Below are 19,615 nucleotides of genomic sequence, written 5' to 3' on the forward strand. Positions count from 1 at the left end.
CCTGTCCTATTACCAGCCTTATTACCTCACTTACCTGTCTTATTACCAGCCTTATTACCTCACTTACCTGTCTTATTACCAGCCTTATTACCTCACTAGTCCCTTTTTAGCCACTATACATCCTTTAACTGCTGCTGCACTCAGCACTTTCCACAATGCACAATGTAAGGTTTACAGGTATGACTGTGTGTGTAGGTGTGTGTGGTAGGAATGTATGTTTTATTTTATTTTATTTACTACTGTAAAAATCTGATACTGTGCACTGTGAGCTCCTGTAACTAAAACCACATTCCTTGTATGTGTAAACATACCTGGCCAATAAAGCTCGATTCCGATTCTGATACGAAGAGCAGCAGGCAGTAAATTCTCATCAGCCTGTAGAAAAGTAAGGAAAGATTAGTGTGTGGTATTTTGTCTGATCCATTACATGAACTATATGGTGAATATATAATATTTTGCCTTCAAATAGACGTTTTAGAGAACCGAAGTCGAGACTTAACAGGTTTAGAAACTCCTTCATGCCTCAGTCAACTGTGATACTTAACCAAATGAGTGAACCGCTTAGATGAGTGCTCAGGTGGTAACGCACAGATATTGGGTTGTAGGGTGTATAGTGGAATCTGGTGATGGTGTAAAGTGTGTTGTTTTGGTTTATTGTAATGTTTGTGTTTGTCTGATTGTTTGTGAAAGTCATCTTTCCCTTGTTCTTTGTAAATCGTAAAGTTCTGCCATTTTTTGTGTTGCTCAATGTGACCAAGCACCATTGGCTAACATGCAAAATTGCCATCCACAGACTTGTGTTATTATATAAAAGTTTGAGGGCAGGCAGTCGTCAAATAGGTGGTACAAGAAACAGACCTACAAAAATAAAGTAGATAATAAAGTAGGTGTTTGTCAGTCTGTTAAACAGTAACAAAAGACTTGCAATGTATTCTGATACACATTGAACTGACATAGTAATCTATGGTGTTCACTGTGCCCTCAAAATCAGTCTGGAAACACTGCCAACAACAGTGCTCTGAAACATACATACAGATTCATTTCATCCAGTCAAAGTGTAACTCCAGTAAATGTAGACAAAGCGTCAAAGTAGACACTTTTTAGTTCTATTTAATAATTCTGGTAATAACTGTATGGGCTTCGCCTTTTACAGCACAGGAAAAAGTGTAAAAGAGGAACAGAAACTCCGCCTCTGCTGCCTCGGGCAACAAAGTCATCAGCATTTCAGAGTGAAACTGTTCAAGGACAGCAGCAGTGAACACTGTAGTTCAAATCAAACTGAACAAAGACTTGAACATGGATCTAAGGCCCAGGATGCTGAGACCTCATCTCATTTTAATGCTTGGTAAATTAAATTTTTATTCCTTTTTTCCAGGAGCAAAATGCTGTGTCTGTAGTTTAGTCATAAAGATGCATTCTATCCATTCTTATAGCAAAGAACTTGTTTTGAGAGGGCAGATGCCACTGGAACAGCTGTACCTTCAATATGTTTCTATACTGAAACTGAAAAAATACGCTACAGTTGAAAGTTTTGACTCGCTGCTCAAAAGTTTAAAGTCAATGTTCTCAATAATATAAAATTAATTTGACTGCAGAAAAATGCATAAAATGATTTTAATGTGCTCATCCTGTGCAACTTCACAAGTTTCAGATCTAGTAGAACATCATAAAGCTGTAAATAAAAAACAAAAAATGTTAGATGTGTTTAGAATGACATAGTATAATTAACATCCAGAATTCATCATATTTCAAAAACTCTCACGGTAGATAACTTGACCAAAAATGAAGTTCTTGCTCCTTGAAATATTGAAAGGTTGAATAAAATATCTTAAATAGTTTTGGTGAATAGTTTATAATATTTAAATCCACATTGTATGAAGTTATTATTCCAATAAAAAATGGTTAACATGCCAAGTGATTCCAAATGTTTGAATGGTTGTCTGCCTACAGTGTATTTTGAATTGAATCATAAATTATTAATAGCATGTTATCTTGTTCTTCTGATATTAGGCCTGGGCGATAGGGTGATGTAATCAGACATCGTCGATGATGGACAAGTAACCTAATTACAATGTGTAAAAGGCGATAATCACTATTTTGGTAAAGACTGAGAATTAGAGAGGACTGATTCACCCTTAAACAGCTTGAAAAAAACGGAGGGAAATTGGGGTTCACACTTCATGCACCAGCAGTCAGTTTCAAAGAGAGAGAGAGAGAGAGAGAGAGAGAGAGAGAGAGAGGGGTTGCTGTATATGTTGAGTGTTGTGTTATTTCTCTCTGCTACGCACTGAAATCCTCCCTTCACCACACAAATTCCTCTTAATTTACTTGACATGAATAGAATATAAAATAAATGCTGACGCGCTTTGGAACTTCAGCTCTCTTCAAAGTGACTCGCAGCTGTAAAAAAACGAGCTGAAATGACTGAAAGTTAGCGTAGACCAGCCAAGTTACCTCTAATCTGAGGAGAAAGTTCCTCTGATCCTCGCCTTCGGCCGGTGTGCAGTATTTTCTGTGCACAGTGTCCTGGTGGTTAGCTGGATTATGAAAACGCTGCTGCAAAGAAAGAAAATGACTTGTTTTCAGTGTGGAAATCACTTTGTAAATCACTTGCAGTCTGACGTTCCTCCAGCAGGGAGCTCTAAATCGTCATGAATCTGCAGCAGAAGAAGCTCATGAACACGCGTGTTTACAGTAACATTATAATGACAGGTGACAATACTCAAAAGATGTTGGGTTACTCAGTATGAAAGATTTATTAAAGATTTTCATTAAAACAGTCAATATTTTAAAAAGCCTATAGTCTAAAATAGAAAAGAAAGGGGCAATATTATCAATTAATCATGATTTTTAACTAGAAAATATTGTGCTAATTATTTTTAGATATCGCCCAGGCATAACTGGTACTGTATGTTTTGTATTTGTACAGTAAAACTTCAACCTTAACCTTAACTTAGTTAAGTTTGCCACAAGTTTTGGACTTAAAATGCATTAAAACAGTGAAAATGTTACATATTTCCTGCACACAATAACTGTCTTGGGTCTAGAACACAATCTTCCCACAAATGAAGACGCTTAGCTAAACTTTTGCGTCAGATGTTCTCAGTTCTCCTTTAAGTTCTCCTTTAAGTTCTCCTTTAAGTGTTAATGACTTGATTTCCTTTTTAATCAAGCAGTGCACATATGATGGAAACTAAGACGCTGGCATAGCCGGTTAGTAACTTTCCACTTTATTCTTAGAAAAAAAATGTGTTTTGAGTCTTTCAGTTGTTGCACAGTGAAGCAGAGCATACGCTATACACTGAGCTGCCAATTTATTAGGTATTAGGCTTTGTTCTAACACTCACTGGCCATTATATAAGAAACACCTCCCAGATTGGTGCACATTGCATGTTTAGAGTTACAGACTGCTGTCCATCTGTTCTGATTCTGCAGACCATTTCTGACCATTACAAGCAGAACTTTTGCAATTATTTTGTTTACATTTATTTAAACGTTACTTTATGATTTAATTTAAGTACGTATTTGTTTGTAATGTCTGCAAGTTTTACAATATTAGAATTTAGTAAAAATGCATGCTGCTCTTCACAAAACTGGTATGTTCAAACATCCTAAGCCAGAACTTCAATTCTAAGCCAAAAAATCATGAGATCCATTTAATCAAGGACCATGTAACTGCGAAAGGTCCACCCCACAAATAATATATGGTCAACAGCTGCCCTGTGGTCAGAAACTGATGAATGGGGTGGGGAGGGGCTGATAAATTGTGCAGCAACAGATACATTACAGTCTGTAAGTGTAAGTCTACAAATTACACTGATATGATAGGTGTACTTAATAAACTGGCAGCTGAATGTTAAGGATGATCTGACTACCAAGCTATTAGGACAAAAAGCATTTGATTAAACACATCTATTATATTGAGGGAGCAGGAAAGAGAAGAAGAGGGAAAACATCACTCTATTTGAGCTTTATTAGGGTCTTGCTTCGTCCACAGCTTCCCTCTGAATGAGCTGTGATGTTTGGTGATGTGTTTTTCTGGTGCAGGACAGACTTTCTGGGCAAAAAACTTGAAAAAAGTGTGTTCTGGTTTTAATTATCACTCTTATGGTGTTTAGTTGGTCATTTAAAGCAGCATATTAGCAACAGTTTCATTTCTGCTGTTACTTCTTTGAACTTGCCCTGATCGTTTTCAGTAAAACAGCTGAGTAAGTCTGTATAATGCAAACTGAGTCTGAGAGCTCTTCACAGCCGTTTCCTCACTACACAGTGCCACCCAGGAAATATCGACTATAACTGCAGATTCAACAAGAAGTACCAGTTTGTGTGGTTAGGCTCTCTGGACTGTACATAACATTGCTATTGTAACAAAACCAACTCCATTTTGGTTGTTTTTCTTCATAATTTGAAAGTCAGCTGCTCTTTACATTGTGTAGAAATTTCATGACAACCAACAAACAGAAATGCTCCAAAATGAGGTAGAATAACAACTTTGTTACATTAATTTCATTAGGATAAAATGTTTTTTCTTTCTCATGTTTAGTTACTTTTTGTAGATGTGAGGTTTTGTTCTAACAGAGATGAGAAGTTTATTGGTTGTGTCTTTCGTTTCCACTTTCTGGGTTGTACGTTCAACTCATTTCAACTTTCTTTCAAAACTTAGCTTCCAAACTTAAACCTTCTGTTGTCTATGATAAGTTTTTGAAGTGTAGCCTTTACAGTCCTAATGTTTTAATTGTTTTGTGCATGAAAGTGAAATGCATCAGTGTTTTTATTTTGTCAGAACCAAACTGTTTTCTCTATATTCCCTCTTCGGTGTTCATGCAGAGGTTTGGTGATGTCAGCACCACAAACTCAGTATAGCTATTCCTTATAAGGAAAGTTCAACCAACAGGGACGTCTGGTATTATTGAGGTTTAGTTTATCACAGTACTTTTGCTTTAACTAAAAATGTAGCACTTTATGCTTCAAACAGGGGAAACAAGTTATTTGACTTCCAGTGCAAATATCTACTTTAAATATAAAATGAAATGAAACCATCCTGCCATATGTTTTTCCAATTACGTTTTTCCAATTTACAATCAATTACACGAGTATGCTTTTCTGACCCCAGCCCTACAGGGGGCACTCACAGAACCAGGGATAAGAAATAAGAAACTACATGTAATTGTTTAGTTTTGTAAGCATCCATTCTACCTTACTGACTGTACTGCTGTGAAATGAATGAGCCTCTAGGATTGTGGTGATCATAGCAATGTTTCATTTCACTACACTGCTCATCTATTTTTACTAGCACAGCACCATTAACTAGACAGCCAAGCTAAAGCAGATACTTTTTTGAGCAGTAGAACATTAGCATTGCTGCTGCTGAGTGCTGATAGGTTAGCATTACTGCTACTGAGTGCTGATAGGTTAGCATTACTGCTACTGAGTGCTGATAGTTTAGCATTACTGCTTCTGAGTGCTGATTGGTTAACATTACTGCTTCTGAGTGCTGATAGGTTAGCATTACTGCTACTGAATGCTGATTGGTTAGCATTACTGCTTCTGAGTGCTGATTGGTTAGCATTACTGATACTGAGTGCTGATTGGTTAGCATTACTGCTTCTGAGTGCTGACTGGTTAGCATTACTGCTACTGAGTGCTGATTGGTTAACATTACTGCTTCTTAGTGCTGATTGGTTAGCATTACTGCTACTGAGTGCTGACAGGTTGGCATCATTGCTACTGTATACTGACTGATTGGGATTACTGCTACTAAGTGCTGATTGGTTGGCATTACTGCTACTGAGTGCTGAATGAGTTCTTCAGATTGATGGAGAATGTGCTGTAGGTAGTTCTATACAGGATCTTTTAGAAAAGGGTTCTATATAGCACCGAGAAGGGTTCTTCTATCGTTTCACGTACAACCATATACAACACATTATCCACCAATGTGAAGAACCCTTTCACAATGCAAAAAACCCTCTGATCATGCAACACATTCTTTGAGTGTTCATGGTTCTATATAGAACCTTTTTCTTTACTAAAGAACCCTTGGAGAACCACCTTTTTAAGAGTGTAGCTAACTGACTTGGTATTGTATTTTAAGAAAAGGCATGTTTATTTCATTTATTTCATGCAAACATCTTCCCATTCTTGGTTGTGCAGCACCAAACCACTTTAACTTGTTCCACACTTCCTCTTTCCTCCTTCTAGAAATCCTCTGCGGATAATTAATAACATTAGCACACATTGGATCAGATTCACTTTGGAGTGACTCTCCTGACTCAGTTGAGACTCGGTTGAGACTCATAAGCATTGGTGGCATCGTTGTGCACATGTTTTTGAGAAGTTTTTTATTTAGCCTCTCTTTTTAGTATGAACTTCTCACAAATATTTTGTTATTAGCTGAATGTTATCTAACTGAATGATTAATACATTCCTCATATTTTTAGAATTAAATGAAGCTGATAAAAAATAAATAAAAATATTCATAGCTCTCTCTCTTTCTGCCACTCATTCAAAAGTTCAGGACTGCTTAAAGCTCTGTGTTTTCAATGATAACCGTAGGATAAAGTGCAAAATACAGACAATTACTACTGAAGCATATGGCCATTTGGTTAGAGCTCAACTACAAGTTTTAACTGCCTTAGAATGTTTACACATATGCGGTACAGATCGAGTCGTGACATATCCTGCCAGTAAAGTCACAGACAAACAACATGATTTTCAAAGTCGTCAGATCGCTGTACTGTTCACACCGTACAACCTGCGGTGTTGTAATAGGCAATCGTGAAGTCACTGTGGTTTGCACACGACAGAGGGTCACACATTACAAGACCTTTCACCAGGAGGAGTCTCCATCGAGTCTGCCTGGCCTCCAAACTATGTTTTGCAGTGAGAACATGGAATGAAACAATACCATGTGCAAGACAGGGACTTCCCTTCACGCTGTGTCTTGCACTCCAATTGGCTGTAGCTCATCGCCACACTCATGCCAGTCAAACCTGGGTCACAACACTTCACACTGCAGGATCTGGACTCCCTGACAGATTCAGAATTTAGCCTGATTGATATCTTTCAGGCATCTGTGAGGCACTGGCGAGTCTCTTAGACGGCGTCCTTAAACAAATCACACATAGTGACTGAGAGCCAGTTTGTGAGCTCAGAGTGAACGCTGATTTGCCTCTGATCTGGGGCTTTTCTGGACGATCTCTGCTGTCAGCAAGTGGAAATCAGGGCTAAAATCGCATAGTGTGAACTCGGGGTGCACATGCTCAGTGCAAATCAGGCAGGGGGCCCAGACCTGGTAGTGGCAGGGGGTCTCACAGAAGGGCCCTGACAGATACCGAGGGTCCTGCTGCGGTTTAAACTTTTAAAGTGACAGTAGTGGTAAGGAAATCACATTGTTTTAATAAATCTAAAACAGAAAAAAAGTTCTAATACATCAGAAGGAGTTTCATGGCTGTTTATACTTTTGGGCTTATAAAGTGATACAAAATAATAAATAAAAGGAAATAATTGGCTTAATCAGTCTTGGAAGTGTTAATCTTTTCTGTTCTATCAAACTTAAGCTCAATCACATTTCACCCCTCGTCCCTACCACTTAGGCCTTAGCCCTCTGTTTTGAGCGTTCACGTCTAGGGGTAGGGTGTCCCAATTCTTGTTGAGATAGAGGGGTAGGGCAAAGTGTTAGAGTCACATGACCCTCCAAACGGAGGTTTTTCAGAGACTCCAAACAGAGTGTTATGAGAAAAAAGAAAAACCGGCAAGATGGCTGAACAAGAGACCAAATAAACCCACAAATGTGAGAATTTTCTCTGTTAAAATTATGATAACCACTGTATTATCTTAGTTTAATGTCGTTTCAGTGTATTATGGTCCTTTTCTTCATAACAAGCATAAAAATCGCTAATAGCGCTGATGTCTCGGTAACATGCTAATGATGCCTGAAGCACCAGAATGTAACTGCTGCTCCATTTAAGGTGGAACGGGAAAACTCTAACAAGAAGGTGGTGAATATCTGACTTCAGCTTCATATCACTGAAGAATTAGGGGTGGCCCTCTTTGAAGGCATATGATGCCCTAAATGTAACTAAAGCCCAGCAGTGAGGAGCTACAAAACTACAGAAACTACAAAAGGTCTAGTGCCTGGAAGGCATCTAACTATACATTACCCTATAGCAGCTTGATACAGTAAGAAATAACCATAAAGCCGTCCTTGTAGTCTGATTATTTTTTGTCACATGCTTTGTAATTAGAAGGAAAGATTGCACATTTTCCGTTTCAGCTTTGGAAGTTTTTCATACAATAACATTCTGATCTGACTAAATTTCAAGCATATTTTTCAAGCATGCACACCCAGAAATTATGGTCAGCACAGACCAGGCCTCGCTGACATTTTGTTTGTATTTATACAATCTCAGAGTTTTATGTAGTTTGTACTTAATCTAAAATATAAATACAAAACTTGGAAGTTAAAAAAGGAACAGAACAAAAAAAAAACAACTAAAAAGTAAACAAAAAAAGGCTGTTACTACAGTAACTGTGATTGGCTTACAGGAGTTGTAGGGACGTGCTTTCAAGAAAACAGGCAAAGGCCTGGTTTAGATGAGTTTGAAGTAGAGCAGCTGTTCTGTGCCCCTCGCTCTCTCTTTGTTCCCCCTTTTCCCTTTCCTGACCTCCTCTCCTCCACAGTCTTTTGGGGCTGGGTAGGAATGGCAGGAATAGAGGGGGGGCACAGAAGCCATAGCAAACATGGTTTGGTGCAGCCCGAGAGTTGTGGATTGTGGAAACCAGGAAAGAGTCGGGGGCTGTTGTGTAAACAGAAAAGTGAAAGTGAAACAGAATCTCGACCCTCTGCAGCCTCTGAGAGTGTGAGTTTAGTGTGTGGTTACTGTGGTCTCCTGCACTGTTTTTGCAAGATTGAGAAATGGACACACTTGGACACTCAGCAGAAAATACACAGAAGTGTGTGAAACTGTGGGCGTAGACTTAGTGAGTCTGTAAAACATCATCCGCTCTTCGAGGTAAAGCTGTTTGAGGACAGAGGCAGTGCGCACTGTAGTCAATCATAAATCGACCTGAACAAGGCTCTCAGGACCAGGATGGAGAGACTTCACCTCATTTTCATGCTGGGTAAAGTTAAACGTTTTTTGTTCTGGTAAAAATAGAAAAGTTGGTTTTAACTTTAAAAAATTAGTATTTAAAGGCTGTCTTGGGTAAATTATGAGTAACTGAATTTTGAAAAGTACGGTAACAGAATAAAAATCTGTCTTATATTCTGTTAACTTATTTTTTTCATTGAACTTCAGTTCAGTGCACTCAAAGCAGCCTGGTAACTTTTTTTTTACACTGTAGTTTGTGGTGTGACCTGATTAAAGTGAAAACAGTACAAAAGTACACTATTTAATGTTTCATGATTTTTTTTTTTCTGCAACACAATCCAAACATTTCAGACAGTAGCATTTTTACTATTGTGTTGCACAGCCCACACCCAAAACTGAGCTTGAGACAGAGGGGTGAACGAGTTCTGGGCAGCTTTGCTGAGATCAAGGAAGCCGGACCCCCTGTCACTCACCGAGAAAGAGTGATGGAAGAGTAGGAGTGAGCAGGGAACAGGAAAGACAAAAGAAGCTGAAGGAGAACAAATTTTGCTCCAAAATGCAACTTTAAGTTTTTCCTGCAGACTGTTCTGCTACTTACGACTGACAAACAAAGCGGTTGGGCTGTGCCCCCCTACATGGCTCTGGCTTGCTCAACCTCTGGCTTTAATATGCAACGACTCAACTGCCGGTAATGGAGCCAAGCTGGAGAGTGGTAGCCTCCCAGCTATCCAGCGTGCCTCTTGACATTTAGGGAGCACCCCTGTTATTTGTGTTTGTGGAGGTATTACACGCTATTAGTTATATTTCAGTCACAGGGGACTATTTTTTGTCTTGTGAGCTTATTCAATCATATATAAGGCTCTAAATCAGTCTTATAAAAAGACCCCACTGTCCTGCACTTTTTAGTGTTTTTCCTGCTCCCACCACACCTGATTCAACTAATCAGCTCATTAACAGCCCATTATTATTATTATTTCTTCTTTTCTACAAAATAGGTTTTTCTATTGTAACAAGCTTGACATCGTAACGATAGAAGAACCCTTTTAGTGGTATACAGAACCCTTATCAATAAAATTCTATATAGAACACATTCACCATCAGTCTGAAAAACTGTTTCATGATGCAAAAAACACCTGAATCATGCAAAAGGTTCTTTGATTGTTCAAGGTTCTATATAGAACTACAGCCCCATTTCCAAAAAAGTTGGGATGCTGTGCAAAATGTAAATGAAATCAGAATGCAATGATGTGCAAATCATTTAAACCCTATATTTAATTAAAAATAGCACAAAGACAACATATCGAGTGTTGAAACTGAGAACTTTTATTGTTTTATGAAAAATATATGCCAATTTTGAATTTGATGGCAGCAACACATTCCAAAAAAGTTGGGACGGGGGCAACAAAAGGCTGGTAAAGTTGTGTAATGCTAAAATAATACACCTAAAAGTTAATTGGCAACAGGTCAGTAACATGACTGAGTATAAAAAGAGCATCTCAGAGAGGCGGAGTCTTTCAGAAGTAAAGATGAGGAGGGGTTCACCACTCAAATAGTGCAACAATTCAAGAATAACGTTTCTCAACGTAAAAGAGCAAAAAAACATGGGGATTTCATCATCTACAGTACATAATATCATTAAAAGATTCAGAGAATCTGGAGAAATCTCTGTATGTAAGGGACAAGGCCAAAAACCAGTATTGGTTAGCCAAGATCTTTGGGCCCTCAGGCGGTACTGCATTAAAAAAAACAGACATGATTCTGTACTTTAAATCACTGCATGGGTTTAGAAACTGCATCCACAAATACAAGTTAAAATTCTAAAACGCAAAGAAGAAACCAGACATAAACAGGATTCAGAAACACTGCTGCCTTCTCTGGGCCTGAGCTCATTTGAGATGGACTGAGGCGAAGCGGAAAAGTGTCCTGTGGTCTGACTAATCTAAATTTGATTTTTTTTCCATCATAGACACCGCATCCTCCGGGCTAAAGACCATCAGGCTTGTTATCAACACACAGTTCAAATGCAGCATTCATGATGGTATAAGGGTGCATTAGCGTACATGGCATGGGTGACGTGCACATGTCTGAAGGCACCATTAATGCTGAACAATGTATACATGCTCTGGCAACATTTGCTGCCATCCAGATGACGTCTTTTTCAGGGAAGGCCTTGATTATTTCAGCAAGACAATGTCAAACCACGTTCTGCACATATTATAACAGCACGGGTCTGTAGTTAAAGAGTCTGGGTGCTAAACTGACCTGCCTGCAGTCGAGACCTTTCACATACTGAAAGCACATGGCACTTTATGAAACGAGAAATACAACAAGAGATCCCAAACTGTTGAATGGCTGAAATCCTACGTGAAGTAAAAATGGAAAAACATTTCATTCATAACCAGAACAAACTTCAACATGAGGGAATTTCAAGCCACATTTATCAGCTCAAGAATGCCATTTATAAGTCTAACACAGTTACATATTTAGCTAGCTAGTTTAAACAGGACCAAAAGGTTATTCTATATCTATCCTAATGTTTTTCTCATTTAGACGAACATAAGTGATTCAGTACTGGGTCAGAGTGCTTGCTAAACTAAACTGGGAATATGCCTACCACATTGGGGCTTACCTAAACTTTGTACTTATAAACACTTTCATTCATATACATATTTTATTCTTTACATTTTTGTAAAGGTTAAAAATAAATCAGTTTATACACTAATGTTGTAAAAATAAAAATATTCTCATGCAAGTTTCACCTTGTCCACCTGGTTAGGAAAATTTCATGCAACAAGGAGGACTCATGTTGAAAGACATTCCTGAAGTTCTCAGGGACAACATTTTTACACAACACTTAAATGGAAGCTACAGAGCCCTAGCAAAGGTCTAAAACATGCCTGTCAGTACAGTTAGTTTGATAATACACAAGTGGAAAGTTCATGGAACCAAAACTAATCACACCCAGACAGGTGCACCACACAAGACTTCTATCAGGCTACTGAAGGAAGGTAAGACAGAAGACAGCAGTCACTTTAAGAGTTGCAGGACGAAATGAAAGCAGCAGGAACAACAGTTACACTACCACAAGCAATGAATGCCGCAATCATCTCTGTTCCTACAGCCCACATGATACTCCTCTGCTTAAATTTGCTATTTTGGAACAATTTGCTCTACTCAGAAAAGAAACAAAAATAGAACTCTTTGGCAATAACTGGCATAACGTCATGTTTGGAGAAAGGAAAGTTTTGTTTATGATCCCAAAAACATCCACAGCGAAGCATGAAGGTGGGAGTGTTACGATATAGTACTGGGTCATCATACATCATCAATAGAAGCCTCAATTAAGCGATGTACCAGGAGAAAGTAGAGGAGAATTTAATCTCTCCAGCCAACTTACAACTAATTTCTAAAAAGAAAGTGAATGAGATTCCATGGCCTAGGCAACCACAATTCTGCAAAAAGCTGATTATGTATTACTTCTTACTTGTGGAAAAAACTCACATCTACGATAATGCTAACTTCTCCTACCACCCCTTTAAGAGTCTTGTAGTTTGTTAGTGCTACACTAATGGTGACTCACATAAACCTTTTTTGGCAGTTCTACATAACACATTTTAAGCTTCTAAAACCCACTGCACATTTTACTTGAAGCTTGTGACAGATACATTAACACAAAGTTCATAGTTTCACAGTGACGTTCAGCAGAGAGCTCTGGTTTAGAGCTGCTGCTGCTGTTTTCATTTCTAACTAGTCATTGTTTAGGCTGCTGCTTGCATTCAGGGAATCTAGTCAGTGACATATCTAGAACTTCCAGAATGCCTAGAGCAGAGGATTCAAACTCAACCACTAAAAGAGCCGTTATTAAAAATCTCAACAACCCCATGAGCCAGAGAACGCCTATGTTTGTATTTCAGGTTTAAATAAATAAATTTTGCTTTATGCCCAAACTGGCCATTGTTTATTCAAAATACGGCAAAACATCAACAGAAGAACATATGTACTTGCAGTAAACCTTGAAATATTACATGAATACTTGAAAACTTAAAAAAAATGCATTTTACATTGCAGTGCATGCTGGGGATTATACTGCAACGCATTGTGAAACAGACTAATATTAATCGAAAATCTAAATAATTTTGCAGGCTGGATAGGACTGCCGCAGGCCTTGTGTTCGACATACGATCCCTACATATGAGTGACGTTTGTCCTCACAAAACTGGTTCTGCCCAATGAAAAATCAAATCATGATTAGTTGAATCCTCTGTCACTTCATAACTATGCTGATGGTTAAGCTCACACAGTAGGGCTTCTTGAAGTCATAAAGAGAGTCTGCTTAGCTGTATCTAACTAGATACCACAGAGTAAAACAATTCCCAATTGGCTAATTTTCCACTGGGCGTTTCAAAAATGTAACTCTTTTGTTTTCATTGTTATTCTTTTGTGGTGTGTGAATACTTATATTCATATTTATAAGGATAAAGTTAAAAACATTGTGTGCGTACACTCAGAGTGGATACATGCACTGGAAGTGTGTTAATAAATCAACACTTGTTTCCCCTGTTAAGAGCATAAATCAATAAATTACCAAAACAAATGATGACTTTCAGTAACAACAGGCTCTCACAACTGCAAATTCAGAGAATTCACAGACACTAAATTATATGAGACATTTTTAATTGCTAACATGGGTTTAGTAATAATTGCTTTTCTAACTTCTTTACGTAACAACCTTTCATCTTCAGCGTTAAACAAAATTTTGCTAAATTTTTTTCTTAATATTCATCACTTTATCTTCAATCCAATCAGCCCAAATGAAGACAATTTACTTCCAGTCCTTACACAGAAATGGTTTCTGCAACTTTTAGCTTTTAAGAACTTCCTCAAACGTGTGTTAAACTTGTCAATGCTGTAAAACACAATAATTTTACCCACAAGGGGTCAGTGTGGCTGCAGGTTTTCATATCAATTAAGAGGAAATATATCTGATTCCACTTTTTTAATGAGTTGGTCTCATTCCTGATTAGTCATATGATGTGAGCTCATGCTTGGTTATTATGAAAACTTGTAGCCACACCAGCCCTTTCAGGCTAAGACTGGTGACCCCTGCTGTAAAAAAACAAAAAATATTGAACCTTATTTGGAAATAACTCTACAATTCTGACTAAATGACAGATTATTGCCTCACTGAACAACTATGATTGTGATCTGATTTAAGGAAAAATCTCTTTTTTGTTTCAGCCGTCATTGTTCTTGATGGCACCATGTTGGCTGGTAAGTTTCCTTTTCAGTGATTAACAGCTGATTTGAAATTAATATGCCTACAGCAGAGGACTGATTACTTAATGTGATGTGACTTCTCATGTAGCAACATATAAGGGATGCTGTTGGTCAGTGTTCTTTAACAGTATGCATTCACTTATAAATTTGCTGCGTTGCATTCTATTCATTTCATTGGAGAGCTCTGCCACATCATGTGGAGCATAATGGGTTGCGGTGTGCCACCTCTACAATATAGCGGAAAACAGAATCCAATGTTTAGCCTTTTGCGATAATGTGTTGCATGTTAAATTAGAACCTATAAAAACATGTCTGTTCATAAAGCTGTGCATTTTTCTCCCACTGTGACAGACGGCTCAAATATAAGACTTGTCAATACACACGGCGTCTGTTCTGGTAGAGTGGAAATCTATCACGATGGTCAGTGGGGAACAGTGTGTGATGATAACTGGGACATGAATGATGCGGCGGTGGTGTGCAGAGAGATGGGATGTGGCACAGCGGTCAGCGCCCCTGAGAGTGCCCACTTTGGTCAGGGAAGTGGCCCAATACATCTGGATGATGTTGCTTGTTCTGGAAGTGAAAGCTCCATCACAGCATGCAGTCATAATGGATTTGGCAAACACAACTGTAATCATGGTGAAGACGCTGGTGTGACTTGCTCAGGTAAACTCATTTTTATGTCATAACACTGTAATCTTGATCTTAAAACTGATCTAAGTCTGAAATCAGGAGCAGCAACAGTAACATGACAGAAATAGAGCCAGAGAAAGAAGAACGAAGAACTTAATAGAGCAAATAAAGCATTTCCCTTCCATTGTTACTTTGATCATTTAAAGCTGGGCTTACACATCACTTTTACCCCGATTCTAGCCCTGATTCTCAGTCTGGCTGAGTCTGAGCTGGGCAGCTCTAGTCTGCAGATTTTTGGGTCTGTCGGAGTCGACAGTTGGGTGAGAACTGAGTCATGTTTGAGGGGCGCAGACTCAGATTTTTGGTCTCCCGATTGTATTTCAGACCAGTCGGAGTTTACCAAACGTTTGATTTTTTCAACTCGACTCTGAACAAAATTTAGTGTAAACTGGTCAACGACTCAATCTAAACAGATTCCTGCAACAGCCAATGAAAACACAGCAAGTAAAAATGAAAATACAACAAGTAAACAAAGAAAAATGATTAAAAAATTAACAATTAACAAAAACATGAAAATTACTGATTAGCAGACTTAAATAATGAGGGTTTAGTAATACAAAGAGAATGGATGAGCACTGGTGGCCAATAGTGGGAATAAAAAAAGAAGGGATAAAACTTTAATGGACAATAAGGGAAAAAGAGTATTAGATCCAGCCAATCCTAAGTGGGCAGAATATCCCGCCTCAGCAATATTTAGTGTTCAAACCAAGCTGTTTCGGCAAGCTTCTTTTCTCGAGAAATGAACTGCTCAACTTTTGTGAATTACTGTTTTCTTACAATAAAATAATTTTAACTTAGAATTTGTTTCCTGGTCTTCACTTGTCATGAACCTACAGACCTAGTTATTCACTACAACAGCGTATTACTGTGATTTATTTTCAACTGCATTCTTAACTGAGCTTCATTCTTACAAGACCAACCTCTAAACCATGAAGCCAGCAGGATAACACTATTCATTCCCACAGCTCTTCTGATGAATACTAGCAGCCTCAACTTCTACGTGAGAAGCCTTATTTCTTTCCGTTTGTGAGAGTGGATGGACGAGTTGAGGAAAGTCTACTTTGTCTGCACTAGGGATGCATCAATGCCGATACTGGTATCAGTTGACGCCCCAATACTGCGCTCATTTACTCGTAATTGTACATATTAAAATTCACCGACACAAACATCTGATACCAGCTGTTAGCGTGTGACGTAAGTGAGCATACACTGCTAATGAACAAATGAGGTGAAGGAGGGTCTGCTTACGGAGAAGTGTTAACTGACTCTGTGATAGTTGGACAAAGGTGTTGCTGATCACCAGAGAAGTTCCTCAGGATACTTTCACCTGCCTTGTTTGGTGAGGACCTATCAGACCTATTTTCTTTAGCTCACTTCGTTTTGACATGTGTGAACACTCCACCCGTATTGGGGTCTGCAACAACCAGCTGAATTGGCAAAAACCACAGGTCTCAGTCCTCTTCCAAACGAACCCCGTTCAGTTTACCACTGATGGAAGCGTGTTCTGTGATCAAATGAGAGAATTCATTAAAAGAGCTCACTTTCCTTCTCTTCTAGCAGCACCTTCGGTGCCATATAGTCAGTATAATTTGCCTGTTTTAATGTCTGACTCTACAGACTCTCATCTGCTCTCATGTCGTTCCTGCCGCTCAAGCTGCAGCTGCTAAAAACGTCAGACGAGCCTTAAAATAATAGCATAATAAAAGATCCGCATTCATTTCGGAACACTGGTGGCGAGCAACAGTAACCTGAGTGATTAAACTCAAATTGATGAGCCAATGACAAAGAAGCATATATTAAGTAAGGTTTATTATTGTTTATTGTGATGATGCTAATCCAAAAGCCCGGTGAGTGGAGTGTGGCTGGGCTATTTCAAATGAATCACAAAAACCCCCAAAACTAAAGAGACATCCGAGAGCAAACAACTGCTCTTGTGGCAAAGCCAGTGGAGTATTTTTGGTGAAAACGTGATGGACTGCAGCTCCAAATCACAGTCCGCATCTTGTACATTTTTATTACCTTCCTTGTTGTTGTAACATCACTGCAATTATGTTCTTAATTCTTTTAATGTAATGAAAGTTATTTTGGTATTTCTGTAATTTTGGTTTCTGTGATTGAACTGATCTGGCCTTTTTCAGGCACTTATTATCAGGTTTTCAGTGTCAACACTTAAGACCAGAAAAAGAAAATTGCATTTAAAAAGCTTATTATAGTTTTCCTGTAGGCCGATATGCTTTGTATATAGGAGAACAGGTGGGCCTTGGGGTGGAAAAGGTTGAGAAAACCTACTTTAAACATTTCACCTTGGTATATTCCCACCATGCATACAACGTGCAATACACACAAACACAACCAATACCAGTGGACACACATAGGCTAGCAAAACAGGAAAAAAGATTGACATTTGCTACTAAAGTTTGTATATGCTGGCCTTACTCTGTTTGACTGAACAGAATAGTGAGGTATTAATCATAATACGGTGATTTCTTCAAACTGCCTTTGCTGTAGAGAGACCACACTGTCCTGCTGTGTAAATTTCAGTGCACAGTGTGGTTAGCTGAGCTGCTGCAGCTCAGTTTCTCAGCATTTCTTCTCAGTACTCGGTGCACAGTGTGTTATTTTGAAAGAAACCAGGGGTTCAACGATGAATCGACTTAGTCAACTAAAATCGACAACCGAATTAGCTGGCAACCAGTTTAATAGTCGATTTGTTGGTGACGTCATCATGCAGGTTTCTTGTGCTAACTAGGAATGTTTTGACACTGCCGCTTACTGGAGTTAACCAAAGCGCAGTGGCAGCCTCGACAACAAGTGTGAAGGCATTTTGCGCTAAAAAGTTCAGTTGTGCTATTTGTAAAGCTGACCTTAGCTGGCATGGGAGCACATCCTCCTTGTCGCAGCATCTGAAGAGGAAACACGTCAGCTGACTGGATGAAGACTCATCTCGGGAAGATAGTTGTGCTAGTGAGCTAGTTAGCTAATGTGAATGTTAAAAGCCGCCCTACTTCATGTTAGGAGCTGAGCTGTAACATCTACCTTGAAGTGCTTGTTATCTTGTATCATTAATGGAGTTGGAACTATTATTCACAGCAACCCTGTTCACTTTCAAGATAACGTTCACAGGTTTAAACACTGCATCACTGTCTTAACGTCGAGGCCACCGGTGCGTTTAAATTCGGCAAACATAGGAGAAACTCACGTTTACAGCTGGAGATGTTGCTCATGGATACACATAGATGCTGTGTTGGGTTCAGCCAGGCACGTCAACGGCGCCGCCATTTTGGGAACGTTCAACGTCGCTGCTGGACTGCATTCAGTACCAACACAGAGTGGCAGTTTAAGACAGGCACTGTCTAAAATTACACTATTTCAAGAATACTGCATATTAGTAAAATTATTACAAATATTAGAAAGCAAGGTTGGATTATATAACGGAGGGAATGCCGCGAGCAACACTCATGTTTGTGTGATGTTTATGTGTAGATATGGCCGTATGGTTGGTGAAGCACAGAGAACCTGTGGGAAAACTGATGTAGTTTGTTACATTTTATTGCTGCTACTTCGCACATCCTTGATTTTAAATTTTGACAGGAAAAATATATTATTGTTTTATTTGTCTTTTGAATTAGCAGGAATGTTAATTAAAACAGTGATTTTTTAAATAAGGTATTCATCTTTATTTTCTTTATTAGATCGAATAATTGATTATTCATTGCAGCAATCGATTTTCAGATTATTCGACTATTAAAACAGTCGTTTGTTGCAGCCCCAAAAGAAACAGCTTTACTGAAATTGTCCGTAGACAGAGGCGTCTACAAGGCTTCACATAGGTCAATTGGACCAAGCGTTTCCATATAGTATGAGTATATAAATTGGCTTTGTCTGTACATGATGGTTTAACATACAGTGTGAGTCACCAGGAAACAACATTTCTAAAATCACAGTGCATGTGTAGCTTTAGAGGATATTCAACTACAGCTCAACCAGCCAAACAAAAGACTTCACACTAGAGGACCAGACACTACATTTTGCAGCGTCGGACTTATTTTCAGTGTTGCAGAAATCGGATTCCTTCAGACAGGAGCGGGCGGAAGCACGCATATACAGAAATACCGCAAAATAATGAATAGCCTAAATAAAGTAGGACGATCACTAAATCATATATAAACAATATAACAGTAAAACAGTTCAAATGAATAAAGTCATTCTTGAGCAACCGATCATGTGACGCATCATGTCACGCAGCTAAATACACTGAAATAAGCCATGAAAATCAATGAAAATTAAAGAAAAGGCCGTATAAACACAAAGTGATTTTTTTATGTAATTCATGACAAAAACATTCCGTGCTGCAGACAGATTTCCCAGTTGGTCTACAGGTTTGAAACCTTTGCCTAATCATAAGTCACAACACTGTCCAGGACAAACATATATACCGTGTACTTTTACGAATATATTTTTGTTAAGCAGAATGACTGAAGTGACCATTTATCAATCTGTCAACAGGACTGTCCGAATAATTTCTTGCTGCTCCGCAGCTTAAACGCTGTATGTAT

At 38.6% G+C, this 19,615-nt stretch overlaps 1 protein-coding gene across 1 annotated transcript in view; it reads left to right on the plus strand.

Annotated features, from left to right (window-relative positions):
- The first annotated feature begins 1,243 nt into the window (after nucleotides 1–1,243).
- The window catches only part of LOC118821010, a 43,570-nt gene continuing 25,198 nt past the window's right edge, over nucleotides 1,244–19,615 (plus strand). The window contains exons 1-3 of the mRNA XM_036589419.1: nucleotides 1,244–1,345; nucleotides 14,328–14,360; nucleotides 14,718–15,032. Coding sequence (XP_036445312.1) covers nucleotides 1,297–1,345; nucleotides 14,328–14,360; nucleotides 14,718–15,032 — 397 coding nt within the window. The 5' untranslated portion in view covers nucleotides 1,244–1,296. The remainder of the gene's footprint in view (nucleotides 1,346–14,327; nucleotides 14,361–14,717; nucleotides 15,033–19,615) is intronic.

Source organism: Colossoma macropomum, unplaced genomic scaffold (genome assembly GCF_904425465.1).
Source record: "Colossoma macropomum unplaced genomic scaffold, Colossoma_macropomum, whole genome shotgun sequence".
In the NCBI taxonomy this organism is placed as follows: Eukaryota; Metazoa; Chordata; class Actinopteri; order Characiformes; family Serrasalmidae; genus Colossoma; species Colossoma macropomum.